The 22,105-nt window shown below is 37.1% G+C and overlaps 2 protein-coding genes across 2 annotated transcripts in view; both read right to left on the bottom strand.

Annotated features, from left to right (window-relative positions):
• Positions 1-1,808: 1,808 nt before the first annotated feature.
• Positions 1,809-17,360, bottom strand: chrnb1l (cholinergic receptor, nicotinic, beta 1 (muscle) like). Its single transcript, XM_079867679.1, has 11 exons — positions 17,183-17,360; positions 15,873-16,006; positions 15,381-15,425; positions 14,413-14,522; positions 13,977-14,085; positions 12,246-12,393; positions 11,865-12,050; positions 10,243-10,466; positions 9,971-10,149; positions 2,624-2,765; positions 1,809-2,402 (listed from the first exon to the last, which is right to left on the bottom strand). The coding sequence occupies exons 1-11, from the start codon at positions 17,232-17,234 to the stop codon at positions 2,262-2,264; spliced, it is 1,470 nt and encodes a 489-aa protein (XP_079723805.1). The 5' UTR covers positions 17,235-17,360; the 3' UTR covers positions 1,809-2,261.
• A 1,956-nt stretch (positions 17,361-19,316) lies between these two features.
• The window catches only part of chrnb1 (cholinergic receptor, nicotinic, beta 1 (muscle)), a 30,604-nt gene continuing 27,815 nt past the window's right edge, over positions 19,317-22,105 (bottom strand). Inside the window, exon 11 of the mRNA XM_079867678.1 lies at positions 19,317-22,005. Coding sequence (XP_079723804.1) covers positions 21,865-22,005 — 141 coding nt within the window. The 3' untranslated portion in view covers positions 19,317-21,864. The remainder of the gene's footprint in view (positions 22,006-22,105) is intronic.

Raw genomic sequence — 22,105 nt, forward strand, 5'->3', positions numbered from 1 at the left:
GAAAAAATTGTGATTTATATATGAAATATTTATATATAACATGCATATATACATGCAAAAATGTCTTAAATATAAATATATATATACAAAATAATTATACACAGTACACACATGTGTAAACAAACTTTTATTTTGGATGCTATTAATCATTGCACAGCCCTACATTAAAGGGATAGTCAGAAATTTCTTATCATAATTCTGTTGTGTAGGAGAAGGGGAATAAGAGTTGGAAGATAGGACAAGGATCGGATTTGCTTCAGTAACATCTTGAAATTAGCACACACTCCCCCGGTCACCCCTGGAAACGTGATTTATCTGTCACCCTATTGGCCAAGTCGTGAGCACTGGGCCAAACAGCCTTGACACACAAAAGAAACTTTAACGCTTTTCCGAAGTTCTAGTTCCAGTAAGCAGAAAACATTCAGTAAAGGGGGAGCAGACAGTGCTAAATCAGCCCGAAGAAGAACAGAAACCCCTTCATGGCTCCTCTTCTGACTGGCTCCAGGGCTTTTTTTGTGTGAAGATTACAGACAGTGAAAACAGCCGAGATTAAACTGGTGTAAGCCGCCTTAGACGCCCACTGAACCGTTAGCAATAAAACACACAGGCCTCGGGTTTCTCCTCAGAAGCAGTGACTCCACTAATGAGCTTTCCTCATTTCATTATTTCTTACCTCTTTCTTTTACTTCTTATGCAACTAGCTGCCTTTACATGAATGTAGGTAGAGTCCAAACTGATGTAATCTAGGAATTCACTGGTGTTTAAATAAATGCAACTGAAAATAACAAACTACTTACACAAAGGCTGATTAACCCTTGATGCATGAATTAATAGTAAATCATGTTTCTTTTCTGCTTCAAAACAAGTATAATGCCCATTTTGAATGTTTTTGAAAGAAGTATGTTATGCTCACCAAGGCTGCATTTATTTGATCAAAAACACAGTAAAAACAGTGAAATATTAATAACATTTAAAACAGCAGTTTTCTATATGTGAATATATTTTGAAATGTCATTTATTCCTGTGGTCATAGCGGAATTTTCATGATCTTCAGAAATCATTTTAAAATGCTGATGCTCAAGAAACATTTCTGATTATTATCATTTGAAAACAGATGTGCTGCTTAATGTGATGCATTTTTTAGGATTCTTGAACAAACAAATAAATGACAAAAAACAATGAAATAAAAAATACAATTTACATGCTCTCTCTGTTTTATGAACACTGGATCAAGAAAAAAAAGGAAGAAAAGAAAATAGGTTGTTCAGACTACGCCATGAATAATAATAATAATAAAAAACAATTATTCTTAAAGGTATATTAAATATAATGACCTAAATACATGTATGTAATAAGAGCACAAAATTAACGATTATAAGCGTCGTGGATGAATTGAAAGAATTGACAAAATATATTGTCATGGAAATAAATATATATATACATATATATATATATATATATATATATATATATATATATATATATATATATATATATATATATATATATTACTAACAAATGGAAACATTAATTTAGAAAGAAAGAAAGAAAGAAAGAAAGAAAGAAAGAAAAAAAGAAAAAGGAAAGTGGAAAGGAGGAAAAGGAAGGATGGAAGGACAGAAAGGAAGGAAGGAAGAAAAAAAGAAAAGGACAGATGGATGGAAAGAACTGGAAGGAAAGGAAGGATGGATGGAAAGAAACTGAAGGAAAGGAAGAAAGAAAGGACGGAAAGAAAAAACGGATGGACGGAAAGAAACGAAAGAAAGAAAGAAAGAGAAAGAAAGAAAGAAAGAAAGGAGAAAGAAAGAAAGAAAGGAGAAAGAAAGAAAGAAAGAAAGAAAAAGAAAGAAAGAAAGAAGGAAGGAAGGATAGATGGAAGGAAAAGCTGGATGGACGGAAAGAAACGGAAGGAAAGAAGAAAGGAAAGACAGAAAGGAAAGGGAGGAAAGAAGGAAGGACAGGCGGAACACGGAACAAAGGAAAAGCTGGATGGACGGAAAGAAACGGAAGGTAAAGATGGACAGAAGGAAGGAAAGAAAGGGAGGAAGGGAGGAAGGAAGGAAGGGAGGAAGAAAGAAAGAAAGACAAAAAGGGAGGAAGAAAGAAAGAAAGGAAGAAATAAAGACGGACAGACAGAGAGAGAGAGAGAGAGAGAGAGAGAGAGAGAGAGAGAGAGAGAGAGAGAGAGAGAGGTTCTCTGGCGCCCCCTGGAGTCCCTGTGTTGAGTGTTCCGTGTGTCTGCTGTGTAATCAGGGATGTGCTCATGGAAAAGGCTGGTCAGGAGTGTAGTTGAAACTGGCATCCAGAAACATGGCCAGTGTTCCCAGTGAAGTGATGATGACAAAGAGCCAGAAGAAGAGCCGATCCAAAACCACAGCGATGTACTGCCAGTCATCTGTCATCTACACACACAACGGGACACGTTTATCTCTCTGACACACCAGGATGTGCTGGCAGTTTATGAATAATCATGAGGATCAGGGACAGACCAAGAGGACGAGCCTCAGATAAAGGTTTCTTTGTGTTTCTGTGAGTATGTGTGGAAGAGAGAGATGGAAGGTGTGTGTGTGTGTGTGTGTGTGTGTGTGTGTGTGTGTGTGTGTGTGAGTGTTTATAGACTTACAGTATCATCCACATCCTGTTTCTTCAATTGTTCAGACATGTAATTGATGGCGGCGATTGCAGATTTGAGATTCGGGGGCAGAATCAGACAATAGTTGTCACTGTTTGAGAACCTCTGCAACTTCACAGTGCTCTCATTATGACTAAAACACACACACACACACACAAATAAAGAATAATTAACCCTATACAAAAGTTCATACGTGCATAAACACAACACAAATTACTGTAAGTGGATTATTAAAATATATGACAATTATCATAAAAGTCCCCCTGTAGTCAATATTTCTCATCTTTGGTCACCAAAACGACAAATTTAAACTTCATGCCTTAAATTATCTTGAATGTGACTCTACACCCTTGCCTCATTTCGTATACGCGGTTCTATGAATATGCAAATGAGCCCCGCCTCCACTCACTCACTCAGCTCAGAGATCCACTGGTTGACGATCACACGTTGATCTGATTGGTTACAAGGTAGTTTGTGACGTCAGAAACACCAGCGATTTCAAAGCGTGTTTTTGAGACTGTCTTTGTTTCACTGCAGTTTTAAGGAGAAAATACTCAGCAATGCTGTCGACTTATGAATTTGCACATGATTTGTCTTAAATCATATTTAAAAAAAAAACACAGACATATAAACAACATTAAAAGCTTGACTTTAAAAGGTGCTTATAAATTGCATTTTACTGCACAAAATTGCCTTATTATGCCCTTTTACAGTCTTGATTTTGTTTTGGGTTTTTATGGTTGAATGTTTAACAAATTGTTGCAGCTCCTCTCTTCCCAGTCTGTCAGTAACACTCTGTTTAGTTCCTCTCCCTATGAACCCCCTCCTTCTGAAAAGCGCCGTGTGCTCTGATTGGTCGGCTGGAGCAGTGTGTTGTGATTGGTCAAGTGATTCGAGTGTGTTTGTGAAATGCCACGCCCCTTACTTTAACCACGAGTTTCAACACACTACTAACTCAACCAGGCCTCATCCCTTTATTCTGCGTATACCCTGGGTGGGAATTATTTAAATGAGGAATATTGTGATTGTTATATTGCTCATAATTCTTAAGCTTGCACTAAGATTTCAGTTGGCTGTTAATTTAAGGTATCATCTGCAGGACAAGTCATGCACTAAATGTAATATTTGATGGTAATAAATGACTAAGTCTGAGAAATAGTGCTTAGTGTGCATCACTAATATAGCGTTCTGCATGGCGTGTTGTACAGTAGCGCGAGAGCATTGCAGAGCTCAGGATTGTGTTGCTCTGTGCTATAGTGGGAATGAGTCTGTCATACAGTGCAGAATGAATGAGAGCTGTGCTGTGTCTGGGACTGACCTCTCCTCTCTCACATTCCCATTCTTTCAAGGGTGAGTTTTTTCCAACAGGGATTATAGAGAGCACCACACGTCCGGCACATGACATGCATGGTCAATGAGATGCACACTGGTATAGACAGGAACTCATACAAGTGTTTGTTTCCACACACTGTATATATGGTGTTACTCTGCTCAGCTACTCTGTTGCTGGACAACTAGTTTGCTGAAGAATGAACCGCTTTGACCCGACCCTTGTTACAGGTCTCTTTTCTGCAGTATATTTGCATCATGGACACAAGTACCACCTTGATTACTAGAAACTATTAAAGTCCCCCTGTGGTGAAAATCAAGCTTTTAATGTTGTTTATATGTCTATGTGGTGTTTTTAATACGCTTTAAGTCAAACCATGTGCAAATTCATAAGTCGACACCATTGCTGAGTATTTTCTCCTTAAAACTGCAGTGAACCAAAGACAGTCTCAAAAACACGCTTTGAAATCGCTGGTGTTTCTGACGTCACAAACTACCTTGTAACCAATCAGATCAACGTGTGTGCGGGCTTTAGCATATCATTAACTATGATCACTCTGAAGTAGGGGAGTCTCAAGAGAAGACAGGTTATCCTGGTATATTTTTCGGGTGATATTAAAAATCGGGTAGATTTAGCAATACAGCGGGTGAAATTATCAATATGATGTATATTACGATGTTATGATGAACTATAAGCCTTTCAAGGATGTGGATTGTTAGAAGGCAGGCTGTATAGATAGACTTGAAGAGCGTAGACTTGAAGAGCGGAAGGAGAACTGAAAATATAAATATATGCCAATTCAAAATATGAATAAGTAGGCCTACAATAATAGTGAATAAATAATACTAAAATACCACTGTTAAGGACTCAGGAGGAGAAAACTCCCCAAAAAACTTTTTTTTACTCATGCTTTTTAGTATGGTTGAATTGGATCATTGAAAGTCAACAGCAAAGACATTGTTAATAAAGTGAGCTAAATACATAAAGTATATTTGTTTTTAACAAGAAGCAATGAAAAATACATTTGCAAAATATCACAATACAAATCAACATTTTCAAAAGCAGTTAACCTCCTAAAATTAGCCTGTATTGCTTTCATAGCAGTTGCGACTCAGGTCTCCAAACACCTGTTTTCAGGCAGGCCTGAGTTCATTACACATTCTTCACACCAAGCAAACTCAGACATCAGACACACTTAAAGGGCTGGTTGGTTATGATTTCACTTTTCTAACTTTAGTTAGTGTGTAATGTTGCTGTTTGAGCATAAACAACATCTGCAATGTTACGACGCTCAAAGTTCAAAGCAAAGGGAGATGTTTGCTTTTAAAGACATTGCTTTTTAAGGACTACAACAAACGGCTGGTAGAGACTACACAAGCTTCCTCCCGGGTTAGTGACATCACTAACCCTAAAATTTACATAAACCCCGCCCCCGGATTTATAGATTATCGTGACAGAATATGCTAATCAATGACTAGAAGATAACTACACATAAGCTACATAAATTCATCAAGTAATAGGGCTGGAACAATATATCGATGCATCGGGATTCTTGGATCGATTCCATTTTTTTCCGAATGCATCGCAAATTGATTCTGAGCTTAGTTTTTAACAGGAGATGGCGCTCTAGGCTAATTTTTAACCGGACGCTCAAATGCTCACGAAGAAGAACGCTTGTGCGTTCAGCTGAGTCTGAGAATCTACTTGCACCTCAGAATGCTTTTATGATGCAAGATTAATGTAAACAGCCCACTGCAAACACCCTTGTAATTCGCTTCAACCTTTTCGAATTATTATTTTCGATTATTTTATAGAAGGTTCACAAGCACGCTGTTTCAAAAGCATGCAGTGCCATCTGCTGTTAAAAACGAAACTCAGAATCGATTCGAGAGAGAATCGCGATGCATTCGGAAAAATTGGAATCGATCCAGAATCATTTCTCGATTCACGATGCATCGATATATTGTCCCAGCCCTATCAACTAACCATTCAGAAACGTCCTGTTCCTTCTACATGTTGTCACTTCTTTTTGAGTCTCTCCATCATTGTCTGACTCCGGTTTGAACATAAAAGGCTAAAAGTTTTGAAATTCCCAGTGCGTGTCTGTGTGTGTTAAAAGAACAAAAGCTGTTGAAGCTCCGCCCCCTGTGCCGGGAGCAGCAGCTCATTTGCATTTAAAGGGACAGACACCCTCAAAAAGTGACTTTAACATGCTATATAAAAATATCTGTGGGGTATTTTAAGCTAAAACTTCACATACACACTCTGGGGACATCAGAGACTTATTTTACATCTTGTGGAAAAAGATACCACCCATTTAAATCGCTAGTGACAAAACGACATAAGCAAGAAATTTGGGTTATTTAGGCCTTTGGGTTGCTCCGAATTTTGGATAGAAAGTACCACCTGCTAATAACAATGGATTGTCACTTATGAACAAATAAACCCAAACCCAAATAAAAATTAACTTTCCTTGAAATCACTTTTCTAATCCGGTAGCCCTCAAGACCGGCGGCATTTCTTGAAGGACTTGTGAGCTTAGCACGATAATAAAGCTGTAGCAGAGACCACCTGTTAGACTGGCTAAAGAGAGGGCACCACATTATAACAGCGAGACGAGCCTTTCTCAAACAGATGAGGACGGGAACAGACAGTTTGTTATGTCTATTACAGACAGATGGAGACCCTTTCTCTTCTGCATGCTCTACACGTTTACAGAGAAAACCCATCCATCTGTCTATCCTCCCATTCATCCATTTATGTGCATCCTCGACCCTCGGCCTCCCCTGCTGTTCTTGTGTGCATTTCACTCTAATGCCTCAGCTCAACAAGAGCTTAGGTTCTGGCGACTCTAGAGGGGTGACTGGGCTTAACTGGGCTGAGATCAAATGCCCTTGGATTGAGAGGACGAACAGCCAGCACAGAGACTTTCATCATCCGTCCGCCCTGATCCGCGTTTATGAGTTGCTTAAAAACCAGCAGATTATGGTACAAGCACATTATACTCTTGTTATTGATTTGGCATCTAAGTGTGTTTTTGTGTAAGTGAGTGTCCATGCACTGTGAACAACAAGAGTGTGCAATGGGTATATATAGTCTATGATACTATCGTAATTGTTGCTTTAACGATGTGCAATCAGATATTATCGAGTATGACCCTCACTTAGCAAACACCAAACACAAACACCCAAGACAGTGCATACACTGCATGATGTAGACTTTTACTCGATAAAAATGTGTATTGAGTAGTCTTTTAGGCTATATTTATGATATAGTTAAGCAATCACACAAAGAGTGCCATTCCCCCTCCCCCCAAAATATTGTACAAGCAGACTACAAATGCGATATTGATTTTATACTACAGTTTAATAAACAAAAAGTTAGAATTAAGTGACTAACATTTTAGGCACAATAGTTTTGCCCTATTTCACCGAGAAAAATATCTCCAAATAAAGCCACAGCAGAACTGTTTTGCGTCTCTGAGCAAAGCACAGCTGTTTTTTGTTACTGAATGAATCATTCCATTTGAACAAATCAGTTGAGTGAATGATTCAATGACTGACTCAATAAGAAAGTCAAATGCTTCGTTCCTGGAATGATCAGCCGTTTCAACAAATCGGTTTAATTAATGACTCGATTCGCTCATTAACAGTGACTTTCCACCATATAATAAATTATACGGAGGCTACATTTAATTAGGTAAGAAAAATGGCCCTTATAAAGGTGAAAATGCAGATAAAAGGTAAAAAAACTATTTAAACTTATGTGAAATGTTCATTTCTGTCACTGTTGCGAACTAACCACCGCACAGAATATTAAGAAGTAAGCTGTTAATGGTAGACCTAAACCTGCCAAAGTACAAACACAATAAACATACTCAGCAAAATATCGAGATATCATTTTTTGTCAATATCACCCCCCCCCCCCAAGAGTTGTTTTGAGCATTTGCAGTCAGAAATATTTGACAAGACATTTAAAAAAAAAATGTAAATAGGCAAACTACTGAGTCTTTTATATAATAAACCAGAAAATACCATTTACAGAACTGAGAATTCCATTTTAGTAAAAAAAAAAAATAAATAAATAAATAATTGAATAAAAACGATCCGAATGACGTTTGCTTCCATTAACGGTCCTTGCACGTTCTTTCTTCTGCTTGTGCGGAATATTCTACTAAAAATAGTCAAACAAGGTTTTCAGCAAAACTTTTTCAACTTCATCACAGCTACTGAATCTACAGTGTGAAACATACAGCGCAACCAGTGTAGTCCAATTTCAGGACAAATGACTGTTAAAGATGCTTCTTTTTAGAGAAACAAAAACATACAGCTGGACCGATGTAGTCGGATTCCTGGACAAATGACTCTTATGAACCGGATCTTTTTAGCAAATCAAAAGCATAGAGAGCGGCCAGTGTAGTCTGATTCACGAACAAATGACTCTGATGAGTTGGTTCTATTTAGTGAATCAAAATTATACTGCACACAACAAGTGTAGTTTGATTACAGAATGAATGAGTCAGCTCTTTTTAGTGAATCAAACACAGCTTTCAAGTAACTGTGACACTTAGTTTAGAGAAGTTACTGACCGGTAGTTCATATGGCAACGTGTGTAGCTAAAGCACACATTATGCGGTTTGTCAGTAGTATTTTATAAATACTAATGCACAATTTCCACATTTTAGTTCAGTTAAAAAGGGCCAATTATAGGATAACTTTCATGCTCTAAAATGTCTATGAAGTTATACAAGTCAAAAGTAAAAAAGTTAAATTCTCTCATCATTTGGCAATGAAATTGCTTTGCAAGCGCAAAGACACACATTGCTAATGCTACAGCAAGACGTGGATTATTTCCACAATGTTGGTTTATGTTCCTGCTGTGCTTCTGTTCTTGTTTTGGCTGTGAAGTTGTTTGCCTTCCAAATTGATCCAGTGCAATACGTGAGAGGCAATCAGATATCAGAGGCACTTGTTTCATTGATTGTCTCTCGTCCAGTCTTAAACAGTCTTAACAACAGCTAATATTTCTGACATTTTCGAGATGGGAAGTGGGAGACCGGCTTCACTCACAAGCTGCTGGCAGAGATTTAAACATTCAAGCTATAAGATCTTTTCCCACTGCTTTATGCCTCATGAATAACATTCCTCCAATGACCTGAATTCCACATTTAACTCTTTTCCTCTTAAAATGTTCCGGATTTCTGTGTTTTCACTTTTAAACGGTAGGGGACACTATTAGGCATCTTCTGAAAGAGCACTGAATCTCCAGATCAAAACACAGGCAAAAAGGAGCAGAAACAAGAGATAAAAGCATTGCTAATGCACATTGTAATGTTTGAAAAGCAAAACGCGATTTTATCAACTTTTGTTCAAAATGTTGCTGTTTGTTTTTAATGAAACTTACCCACATTTTTTTAAGTGTTGATAAAAAAATAATGCATGAAGCTAGAATAAAACTTTTTTCATTGTTGTTTAAAAGCAGAGGCTCTGTTTTTCCTTTGATATTTTGCATGTTCAGATATTCATACAACAAAATATTCTGGGGACAACCGGTCACTCACATGAGATTAATATGCTTTAAGACAAATCATGTGCAATTTCATAAGTCGACATCATTGCTGAGTATTTCCTCATTAAAACTGCAGTGAACCAAAGACAGCCTCAAAAACAATCGCTGGTGTTTCTGACGTCACAAACTACCTTGTAACCAATCAGATCAACGTGTGATCGTCAACGAGTGGATCTCTGAGCTGAGTGAGTGGAGGCGGGGCTCATTTGCATATTCAATGAGGCAAGCGTGTAGAGTTACATTCAAGCTATTTTAAGGCATGAAGACTTTTTTTTCAATGAAAAAATTATTTTATGATCAAAGATGAGTTTTAAGCGATAAAATTATTGACTACTGGGGGACTTCAAAAGTTTTAGAGGACACAGATTGTTACATACAGATGCAGCTTATTTTGTGTCTGAAATACCAGCCTGGTTTTAACTAAAATGTTGAACACTTACCTTCCTCTCCACGGCATTACCAGCTCTGGGTTGATCTTTCGGATGAAATATTCACCTCCAGGTCTGAGGCCTTGGTCCAAACAACCCAGTGGGACGTTTTCTTTTGTCTCGTCCTCCACCGGTTCCTCAGTTTGGGGCCTGAGCACACCCAAGTAACGAGGCAGCAAGTTGATGAACACCTGCAGAATGTTAGATGACAGGTTAGGCTTTCAGTTTTAAGTAATTGGATGGAATAATGTAAAGAAGCTGCTTTTTGAATCAAGATGCGTCACCTTTCGCACCCATACGGGCATGTGGTGTGTGCTGGGAGTCCTGTGGTGGAGGTTCAGGACCACCACGCTTAGTATGACTGAGAACGTCACCAGGATCATGGTGAACATCACGTATTTCACGATGATAGGAATGCCAAGTGATGTTTCTGGGACTTTGTCAGCCAACAACAGCATGAAAACAGTGAGAGCAATGAGGACTGAGATGGATAGAGTCATCTTCTCACCTGAGGGAGAGGTCAGAAATCACGTCTTATACTGTATATACGGGCATATCTTAGGCCATTGAGCCTCTGTATATGGAAACGCACAAACTGTTATTTAATGCATGGAGGCAAATTAAAAAATTAGGCAGACAAAAGACAAAAAGGTCTTTTTTCTGTTAACGTAAATTATAAAAAACATTTCTGTTAGTTGAAATAAAGGTGAAATAAAGTAAATATTAGATGAAAAACTAAACGAAAATGAGAAATGTTGCCTTAAAATGATCAACTGGAAATAAATAAAAGCTAAAAAAAAATCTAAAACTGAAATAAAAATAAATGAAATTACAAAAAAAATAAACCAAAATCAACATGGAAATATAAAAGTAAAAGTTATTTCAAAATATTAATAAAATGATAATAAAACTAAAATAACACTGCAAAAGAAGATTTGTTTTTGTCATCCACATTTTGTATACACTTAAATACTTTTTGAGTCTTGTAAAAAAAACTACCATTCAAAGGCTTGGGGAAAGTAAGTTTTTTTTTAAAGACATCAATACTTTTATAATTAGTAAAGACATTTATAATGCTCCAAAATAATTGTACTTCAAATAACAGAAAATTTTTCAGAAAAATATGAAGTAGCACAACTATTTTTAAAGGTATTGCGGAGGATTTTCCCGAATTTTAGAAAAGAACCGCCCTCTCCACTTTTTGAAAAAATGCACATGCGCAACACTCTACCTGCTCCCGAGAGGGAACGCCTATTAAACGTGTGCACGAGCTAATCATAGCTTACATTAACTTTTACTAGCAGTGATTTTAAATGGATTTCTCCAAATAGCATGCCAGACTTTACCTGTCAAGTAGAAACTTCGCGACTGAGGCACCAGTGGGAAGCCCAACCTGTGTTTTGAGCGCACGCCATCGTGTGAATCGTGTGAACGAGCACGTACGACGGCTTACGTAAACATATCACCAGAGTGATTGACACTTAGGAGGTCCAATAGTCTTGATGATCCACCCGGAAAAAGAAAATCCTCCGCTATACCTTTAACATTGATAATAATCAGAAATGTTTCTTGAGCATCAAACCATCATATTAGAATGATTTCTGAAGGATCATGTGACACTGAAGACTGGAGTAATGATGCTGAAAATTCAGCTTTGATCACAGGAATAAATTACATTTTAAGATCTATTACAATAGAAAAACAGCTATTTCGAATTGCTAAAATATTACACAATACTACTGTTTTTACAGAATTTTTGATCAAATAAATGCAGCTTTGGTGAGCATAAGAGAAAACACTAAATAAAACGTTCCAACTTTTGAATGGTAGAGTTTTTTAAATAGTCAGCGTGTTTCATAAAACATAAAACAGTGATGGTATTGATTTTCTAATTAAAGATGGGCACCTGCGCCAGGTGGCAGGTAGAAGACAAATATGGCCAGCACACTGGTGAGGATGCAGGGCACGATGATGTTGATGATGTAGAACAGAGGCTTCCTCTCGATGATCAGGTAGAAGGTGATGTCCTCGTACAGGTCCTCCTGGACGATCTTCCTGCTGGGCTTGTGACAAATCTGCCACTCGCCGTTCTCTTAGGGAAGAGAGAGGACTAGTGAGAGAAAAAGAGATAGAAGGAAGGAGAGAGTGTGCCATCTGAAGAGTTGCTACATTGCTTGGCAACCATAAACTACTATTATAAATGTACATATTTACTGAACACTGACATTCTTGCGTCATTTATGCTGTTGGACAGGAAGTTGTCACATTTAAGAGGAAGTACACTAACCAGTGAAGGCATTCTCATCAATAACTATCTCATGGAGCTCGTTGCCATCTTCATCTAGACCGTACTGAAGGTCCACTTCTGAGGAGTCATACGTGTAGGAACGAAACACCATTGTGCAGTTCTGCCAGTCGAATGGAAAGTATGCAACCTATAGAGCACAACTTTGAACTACTGTGAAATGAACGAGCGTGTACAAAAAAATAATAACAGTTAAAGCTACAGTAGGCAATGTTTTGTTAGGTCGAAACTCTTTTCACATCCTGAAAGCATTCAATCAGAAGAAGTGGTCTAAATATTAAAAACTGTACATATATCTTCTGTGGAAGTCCAAAAAAGTTCGTCCAATCATTGCATTCGGAGTGAGGATAGATAGGATGTCAACATATTTATTTCCATACCTCTGCGCACCTGCTCTCACAGACATCAGAGTGTTTTATGAGGCTTTTCAGAGCTGTAGACAGACGTCAGTCACTGAGCGCCACAAACAAACAGCAGTCGCCTTTTACAGTTCCTCCTGAGCCAAAACAACGAGCTTATACTGCGTTCACACCATAACTACCGTAGATGAAAGAGATGGCAACCCGTGACGTTCTACCCGGATTTATACCTTTCAATGGCAACACTATCAACGCCGAAATGAATCTATGTTACAACTAGAGCTCTGTAAGTTGTTTATATTCAATATTATTGTAATGTTTTGAGACATGAGTTAATTTAAGCGTCAAAATACGTATGTCCGGTTTCCAGAGGGCGACAGGTTCTGCCACACTGCTTTTTTCCACACAACTGCGAGTTTACATCTCGCTATTCAGAATTGCGTGATATAAAGTCACAATTGCGAGTTATAAAGCCAGAATTGCGAGATATAAAGTCCAATTCTAAGGAAAAAATGCATGTTTATATCTCACAATTCTGACTTTATAACATGCAATTGGTAGATGCAAAGTCAGAATTGCATGATATAAAGTTGCAATTGCGTGTTATAAAGTCTTTTCTTTTTTCCTTATAATTATAATTTGACTTTATAACTCGCAATTGCAAGTTTATATCTCACAATTCTCAGAAAAAATGTCAGAATTGCAAGTTATAAAGTCGCAATTGCAAGTTATAAAGTCAGAACGGTTATATTTAAACTCGCAATTGCAAGAAATAAACTTGCGAGATGTAAACATCTTTTTTTAAATTCTCTGGCGGAAACAAGCTTCCTTAGCACATTACTACATTACTGTTTTTGTAAATAAACTAACAAGCTTCATTATTACATACAGACGCATGCAGGTAATTCACACTTACGATCTCTCCCTCGTGATCATCAAATGAAAATTGTCTGCGGTGTAAAAAGACTCGCAGTGTAAACTTAGCCTTAATGTCGTGACTCTTTGCAGACTCTGCTCTGGTTGTGATATCGGATACCAGTCGCGTCTAAAGTGAATGTAAACAGGCGTTTTGAAGGAGGCGTGGCTTTTTGGGACGCTCTAAAGAGAGGCTGGGATCTTCTGCTTTCAAAGCTAGCTTGCTATTACTAGCCTCTGAAACTGCACACCCTAGCTTTAGCCATTTCAATCATTAATATGCCAACAGCCAATGTTCAAGGTTCAGTACAAGTTAAACTAACAATAGTTTCTTTGATTCTGTCAAAAATGTATGACATTCGTTCATTCAACGGAAGGCTACTTCAACTGATCCCAGAACATTCCTCTAATGTGTGAACACTAAGACGTTTACATGTACCTCTATGGAGCAGGAGCTGCGGTAGATGGCAGGCGGATACCAGGAGACGGTCCCATCACTCCTCACCAGCACGTTCACATACAGAGCCACGTCAAACTGACCATCATTACTGTTAAACACAGCGAGAACATTGCACAGTCCATGTGCCCTGAGCAGTTTAGATGCTTCAGTGTCATTTAAACCAAATACCCATTTGATTTTGGCTTCTTAGGATTTAGCAAGTTCCTAAACAATTATTAAATTGCACTGCAAAAATGTTCTCTTGTCAAGTATAAATATCTAAACAGTGTATCTTGAATATAGATGTATTTTGTTGGTAGATTTGTTTTCAGTTTATATAAAAAAAGAAAGAAATTGTGGCAGGTGTCCTGTTATAAATCAGGCTTTTTAAAGGAAAAAATGTTGTCAGTGTGGCGTTATATGAGGATGTTCTCACTTGTTGATTAGGTAGATGTCTGGACGCCACACTTTTATGGGAGGAATTCGCACAACGTCAATACTGTCGTAGTCCTCAGGATTCCAGGATAACCTGTAGTCGATCCATTCCTGGAAAACAGAGAGAGATACATACATGCAAACTGCTTATATATGCACACTACCATTCAAAAGTCTCTTATTCTCATTAAGGCTGCATTTATTTGACCAAAAATACAGGAATAACTGTAATATTGTGAAATATTATTACAAGTTAAAATGGCTATTTTCCTATGTGATAAATAATATATAATAAAATGTAATTTATTCCTATTATTTTCAGCATCATTACTCCAGTCTTCAGTGTCACATGATCCTTCAGAAATCATTCTCATATGATGATTTGCTGCTCAAGAAAGATTTATGATCAATTATCAATGTTGAAAACAGTTGTTGTGAAAACCGTGATACAACCATAAACACTGAAAGTTCAAACAAACAGTTTTTTTTTTAATATACATTTTTAAAACAATGTAAAAGTTACTGTAACTTTTGACTTAATGCATCCTTGCTGAATATTAATTTCGTTTAGTTTTTCTCAAATCTTACTGACTCCAAACTTTTGAACGGTAGTGTATATTAAGTTTAATGGTATGTCCAATGAGGATATCTCATTTATATATGAGGATATTCCCTTGTCCCTTACATTTTGACAGATAATTTTGGGAACAAATTTATCCCCAAACCATATCCTCTTAGCTAAGTAAACATTCTCTCTCTCTCACACACACACACACACACACACACACACACACACACAGCATCATTATACAGAGCACCACGAGCACACTTATTTGCTCTACATCAGAAGAAAGCACATCAGACAGTTTAAAAAAAAAGTTTTTTAAATCCAGGAATTACTTGCAGATATAAAAAGTGACAAGTCAATTTAGCCGTAAAATATCCAGCGATAAACGCTCTGCCTCTCACCATATTCATGAACACGTTTGTTGTCATCTCTTCATTCTTCTCGTTCTGCGAGAGAGGAGAGATAGAGACATTAGTGTGTGTCGAGTGTGTCATGCTGTCAGTCCTCCATATGAAAGCTAATGCTGCATGCATGACTGGAAAGCTGGAGCGCTAATGTTCCTCGAATGTCAGGGAAATGTTTCTGAACCAGTGGGTCAGAGGCAGACAGGCTGACGATCTCCAAAATCACTGAACACAAACTGTGTGAGCTATGACAGAGAGAGAGAGAGAGAGAGAGAGAGAGAGAGAGAAGAGAGAGAGAGAGAGAGAGAGAGAGAGAGAGAGAGAGAGAGAGAGAGAGAGAGAGAGAGAGAGAGAGAGAGAGAGAGAGAGAGAGAGAGAGAGAGAGAGAGAGAGAGAGAGAGAGAGAGAGAGAGAAATGCTTTTGGAAAAAAAAAGAATGAATAAAGAGAGGATCAGATGTGTGTGTGTGTGTGTGTGTGTGTGTCATACCAAGCTGATGAGCTGTACTAAAGTCATTCCCACTCGGACCATCACTCGCTCATCCCAGGTCCGTGCCGGTCGCACCTTCAGGTTGTAATCCTGAAACAAATCCTCCAGTAGCCTCCGTTCAGCCTCGGACGCCCCTGGACACACACACACACACGCTTGTTTTATTTTAGCATGTGATTAACTCTCTCTTTCCTCTCTGTGTTTCTTAATCAAAATAAGCCCAGCACTGAACTCTCTTCAGTCATTAAAGTGTTTTCTGACCCACTTCAGCATGCAGAGAGTCACTGGCCTCAGCGCCGCTTGCTTTGTCTTCTTATTACAAGGTCAAATGTGCAGAAGCAGTCACAGTTCATCAAAGCACATAACTGACACACAATGGTGACATATACACCTGTTACTATCCTCAATGACGTCTATTCTGATAAACTAGACCACCTACTGCAATGCAAAAACAATTGATTTTTTTTTCATATTTTATAATACATTTTAATACATGGATGAGAAAGAAAACGCACGTGTAACAGTATAATGGATCTGTGCGCCACGTCTTAAAGTGGTCCAAATTACGAGATCATTATTAATAATATTAAATTGATCGATCGATCGTTAACAAATATAACAACAAATATATTAAATAAATAAAAAAATTCAGTTGTACACACATATGTAGTGAATATACTAAATGTATTATCATACATATTTTTTAATAACAAATATTAAGAAGAATGCACACTGTTATAAACACACACACATACACAGTACATATACACACATTCTGTAATTTTATACTATGTTTAAAAAGTCAGTAAATGTTTTTAAAAGGAATTTATCTGATAGAAAGAGTTCCATTGATCAAAAGAAAAAGCAAATACTTTTACATTTCAAATAAATGCTGTTGTTTTGACCTTTTTATCCATCAAAGAATCCTACAAATGTATTATCAACACTGATAATTGATCATAAATGTTTCTCGAGCAGCAAATCATCATATCAGAATGATTTCTGAAGGATCATGTGACACTGAAGACTGGAGTAATGATGCTAAAAATACAGCTTTGACCACAGGAATAAATTCAATTTTAAAATATATTCAAATAGAAAACAGTTATTTTAAACTGTAATATTATTTCAAAATATTACTGTTTTTACTGTATTTAATAAATGCAGCCCTGGTGAGGAAAAGAGACTTCTTTCAAAAACATAAAAAAAAAACCTCATGGACCCCAAACCTTTAAAGGGTCGTGTAATTGTTTCAACACAAATGCTCTTTTCACACAACAAAAGGACACACACCTCCCGATCTGTGTTACCTGTGAGGGTCAGAAGCCAGCAGCTCCACAGGACCCAAAGCAGAGTCTTCATGTTAAGCTCAAGCTGTATATCCAGAGTTTGGTCCCTTCACCACTGCCACCGCGTACAAACACACCTCAACAAACTCGCTCAAACTCACATATCCCGCTCCACAGTCTCTGCGCTCTCACTAACCGACAGCCCGATGTGATTCTGGTCATTTCGATGCCGGCTGCAGGGCCGAACAAGTTTCCGACAAACCCCTGTCATGGTCACCTGATAATTTTTCTCCTCCCTGCAACCTGACTTGTGAAATGCAGTATCCGTGATTGGTCGGGAGGCCAAAGAATTATGGGAGGGAGAAAAGAATGTGTTTGGAATCTGTGGCAGCCCTGATCAGGCACCTGTTGATGGTGTGTGTGTGTGTGTGTGTGTGTGTGTGGCAGAGGGGATATTTTTGTGGGAGAACAAAGGGAAGAGGTGGGCATGACTGTTCCTTTCCGTAGGGTGAGATAGGACATAATTGAACATACTCTCATACACACACATGCACTGTTACACTGCTCGCATTCTTAGTGGGGACTTCCCTTTCACACTTGTTCTCAATATAGCCCAATATGTAATTATACACTAACTCTAGTCAGTACCTTTTGCCATTTTTACAAGTTAATTAAGGTTTACAAGATGCCATTTTATGCCCTTTTACAGTCTTGATTTTGTTTTTGGGCTCTAATAGAAGAGGTTTTAATGCTTAAATGTTTAAAAACATCGTATGTTTTCCCATATTCTCCATTGTTGCAGCTCCTCTCTTCCCAGTCTGTCAGTGACGCTCTGTTTAGTTCCCGTCTCTGAAGCCCCTCCTTCTGAAAAGCACAGTGTGCTCTGATTGGTCGGCTGGAGCAGTGTGTTGTGTTGTGATTGGTCAAGCGATTCGAATGTGTTTGGGAAATGTCCCGCCTCTTTCCATAACCGCCATTTTCAACACACTACTAACTAAATGCCGATTCGCGCGGGACTAATATTATCACAGGACCTCGGTGTTCGGCGAAATATGGTAGGTCATTTGCGGGGGAATTTTTACTTTACAAATCACAGACATGGCCGGTTCGCACGGTATTAAGATCACAGACAATTACAAATGACTAGAGGTCACCAGGTAATACTTATCCAGTGCGAATAGGGCTTAACTCAACCAGGCCTCATCCCTTTATTCTGCGTATGCCTTGGGCAGGAATTATTTAAATGAGGAATATTGTGACGTGTTCCTGGAAGAAAACTCAAGACTACAATGGAGGCGTTTCAGGGAGTTCAGAAACAGTGACACTGATATAGAGAAGAACTTTGTGCATCGTAACTTTGCAGGCCTTTTTCATTCTCAAACTCCAACATTACACACTAAAGAAAGTTGAACATAAAAAAGTATAACCCTTTTGAGGGTAATTTTGTCATGACCATATTGGAAGGTAATCAGAGTGTGCGAAAAACGTGCATTGTGAACAGAAATCCCTCAAAAAAAATCTGGGTTACACACACAAACATTTCACCCTAAAAAATGCTGGGTTGTTTCAACCCATGTTTGGGTCAAATATGGACAAACCCAGCCATTGGTATACATTTTTTTATTAATGTTTTAACCCAACGGTTGAGTTGGTCCATATTTGACCCAAACAACCCAGCATTTTGAGGGTTTATAAGCCTTTTTTAAGATTAATATATTTCAATTAATAGTAAAAATGTAATCAAATTGAATTGATTAATCCTTACATATTATTCATATTTTGAATTAAGAATTGTAAATGAGTTAAAAAAAAACTTACTTAATGAACATTTTTGTATAAATCTTTATGGAAGAAGGGAATGGACAATTTAGTTTGTGATTCATATTCATACATTTAAAAAAAGAAAGTTCTAAAAGTTTAAGATTTATACAAAATGTTTTATTAAGACCCATTCTTAATTCATAATTTGAATAATATTTAAGGATTATTCAGTTCAATTTGATGGAATTTTACTATTAATTAAAATGCTATTATATTATATTATAATTTTAACCCCTATAATGTATTGTTGGCTGTTGCCACAAATATACCCGTACAACTTATGACTGGTTTTGTGATCCAGGGTCACATTTTAGTGATAACAATCATTGCAGCGACGGCTGTTTATTGATTTAGACCACAGTCAACATGCTTTAGACAACTGTTGTAAGCCAAACAGGCTGTAAATTAAACTCAGACAAGTGTAACAAGCCACACAAACAATCTCCTCAGAAAAAATAAAACATAGTTTAAAACATTACATTTGTTGAAAAAAAAAAAATATATAAAAACAATTTACCAACATATTGCTAATCTAGACAAGTACAGTAATAAAAAGTTTGTCTATATTCTTAATGAATATTAGCTGGTTATTTAAAATGAATAGAAATTAATTCAATATTCAGGGGTTGACTTGATAGGTAGTGTAGAACCTACTGTATTGTTCATGCCTATAGTACACAAACTATACATACATATACACACACACACACACACACACACACATATATATACACATATGTTTTTTCACCGTAATTCTTAAAGTTAATATAATCTGACTGAGGAATCTTAGACAAGTAAATATTTTAACTGTGGTCAAATGTAAATTAACTTGTGCTTATTTAACTTTATTCAAAAAATTATTATTTAATTCTGCAATTTGCCTTCATTAGCGATTATCATCCATTTGATTACACAGATAAATAAACTAAACTGAACTAGACAATGACATCTCTGAATTCAATAATGAAATGCCTTTAACTGAAAATTGAATGTTTAATCTTATTATTATACATTACTGACACTCTATCCTCCAATTTGATACTGTTAAGTGCTTTGACACAATCTGTATTGTTAAAAGCACTATATAAATAAAGGTGACTTGACTTCATGTCGATCCAGTGAGCATTGTTTTCGCGTGTGATGCACGCACGTTTGCGTTTAAATCTGTTCATCAAATAACGTTAATGTATTAACCAGCATTTATGCTTTTGAACAAGTGCACTACCTCAGGGCATTTTTGTTCATGTAAAATATAGCTCATTGTCATGTTCTAGACTTGTTATATTTAGCTTTAAATAAAAAAAATACCCCCTTAATATTGTAGCAGTTTTTTTCTCTGCGGTATAGAAAATGGTATCGAATATCGATATTTTTAAAGGTATCGTATCGAAGTTAGAAATTCTAGTATCGTGACAACACACACACACACACACACACACATATACATATATGTATATGTGTGTGTGTGTGTGTGTGTGTGCGTGTGTGATTCCTCTATGCATTTGATTTACCCCGCCTCTCTGACTCTCATTCAAAAACATGTTATTGATATATTATTTGCAATCAAAATGTTGAGATAGATAGACAGATATTAGTGAGGACATTGCATAGACTTCAACTGATTTTATATCAGGGTAATGATATTATCTATTGCCTAACCAAAGCCTTACCCCTAAACCTTCCCTTCAATATAACTGTACAGAAGTACAGCCAAATTTTCCAAAACTAAGGAAAGTTTAATGGGGACTTTCCATAGACAATGATTTTTAAACTGTACAAACTATATATTCTATCCTCTAAACCCTACCCATTAGAAAAAACTTTCTTTCTTTCTTTTTTACATTTTTATAAAAACATCTCTTAGTGTGATTTAGAAGCTGTTTTTATCATGGGGACCAAAAAAATGTCCCCACAAGGACAAGGATTTCAGATATGGCCATCTTTGTGGAGACATTTTGTCTCCATAACGTAGGGTTAACCTGAGCTACACACACACACACACACAGACAGACACAGACACACACAGACACAGACGGTGAAAGAAACAGTTTTTGTATTCTCTGAAAAAAACAAAAAAGAGCAGATTTCCTGATCACCTTTGCTCTTTATTCATCACATAAAAACGTTCTTTAAAAACATCATGACTAGAACAGCCTTCACACACTTAAGAGCACACATCACACTGGGTATCAAAAATGTCTTGCACACCATGCATAGATGCATGTAGACTACATTCTCAGAAAAAAAGGTCTAAAAGCCGTCACTGGGGCGGCACCCTTTCTAAAGGTAACCCTTTCTACCATATTTACCCCTAAAGGGTGCATATTATTGTCTTAAAAACACATAATAGTTCCTATAAAGTATACATATTAGTATCTAAATTGTGCATATTAGTACCATTTGATAGGGTGCCGCCTCAGTGACCACTTTTATTTTGTAAAAAGTAGTATAATTTATTTGATTAAAAATACAGTAAATTTTGAGAAACAGTAATATTGAGAAATATTATTACACTTAATGTTTTCTATTTGAATATATTTAAAAACATTATTTATTCCTGTGATCAAAGAATACATTTTCAGCATCACTACTCCAGCCTTCAGTGTCACATGATCCTTCAGAAATCATTCTAATATGCTGATTTGCTGCTCAAGAAACATTTCTGATTATCAATGCTAAGACGTAATTGTATAAAACCCTACTGAACTCAGCAATAATAAAGCTGTTTAGATGCATCCATCCATTGTCTTAATGGAAATATTCTGTGAATGAATTGCTGTGCTCTTTTTGTAACAGTAAAAGACCATAAATATGCACTGAACGGTGTCTAACACATCACATGCCAATGTTTATGAGGTTCAAGGCGTGAGAGCACGGCAGATTTAGGGGAAGGGGTCAGTGGGAGTGGCATTGAAGCTGGCATAAGTGAAAATGGCCAGCGTCCCAACGGTGGTAAAAACCACAAAGATCCAGAGAAAGAGTCGATCAACCACCATGGCAACATACTGCCAGTCCTCCTTTAACTGAGAGACAGACAGAAAGAGGAAAAGAAGAGAGAAAGTAGAGAAGGGGAGGAAAATGAGATGGAAAACAGTGAGAACGAAGGGAAGGTAAAGATTTCGA

Source organism: Squalius cephalus, assembly GCF_949319135.1.
Source record: "Squalius cephalus genome assembly, chromosome: 3".
In the NCBI taxonomy this organism is placed as follows: domain Eukaryota; kingdom Metazoa; phylum Chordata; class Actinopteri; order Cypriniformes; family Leuciscidae; genus Squalius; species Squalius cephalus.

Coding starts and splice junctions, on each gene's coding strand:
- chrnb1l (XM_079867679.1), bottom strand. CDS start 17,234: ATGAAGACTCTGCTTTGGGTCCTGTGGAGCTGCTGGCTTCTGACCCTC. Junction 12,394..13,976: donor GCAGCTCCTGCTCCATAGAG/GTACATGTAAAC, acceptor TGTGCTCTATAG/GTTGCATACTTTCCATTCGA. Junction 2,766..9,970: donor GTAATGCCGTGGAGAGGAAG/GTAAGTGTTCAA, acceptor TGTGTGTTTTAG/TCATAATGAGAGCACTGTGA.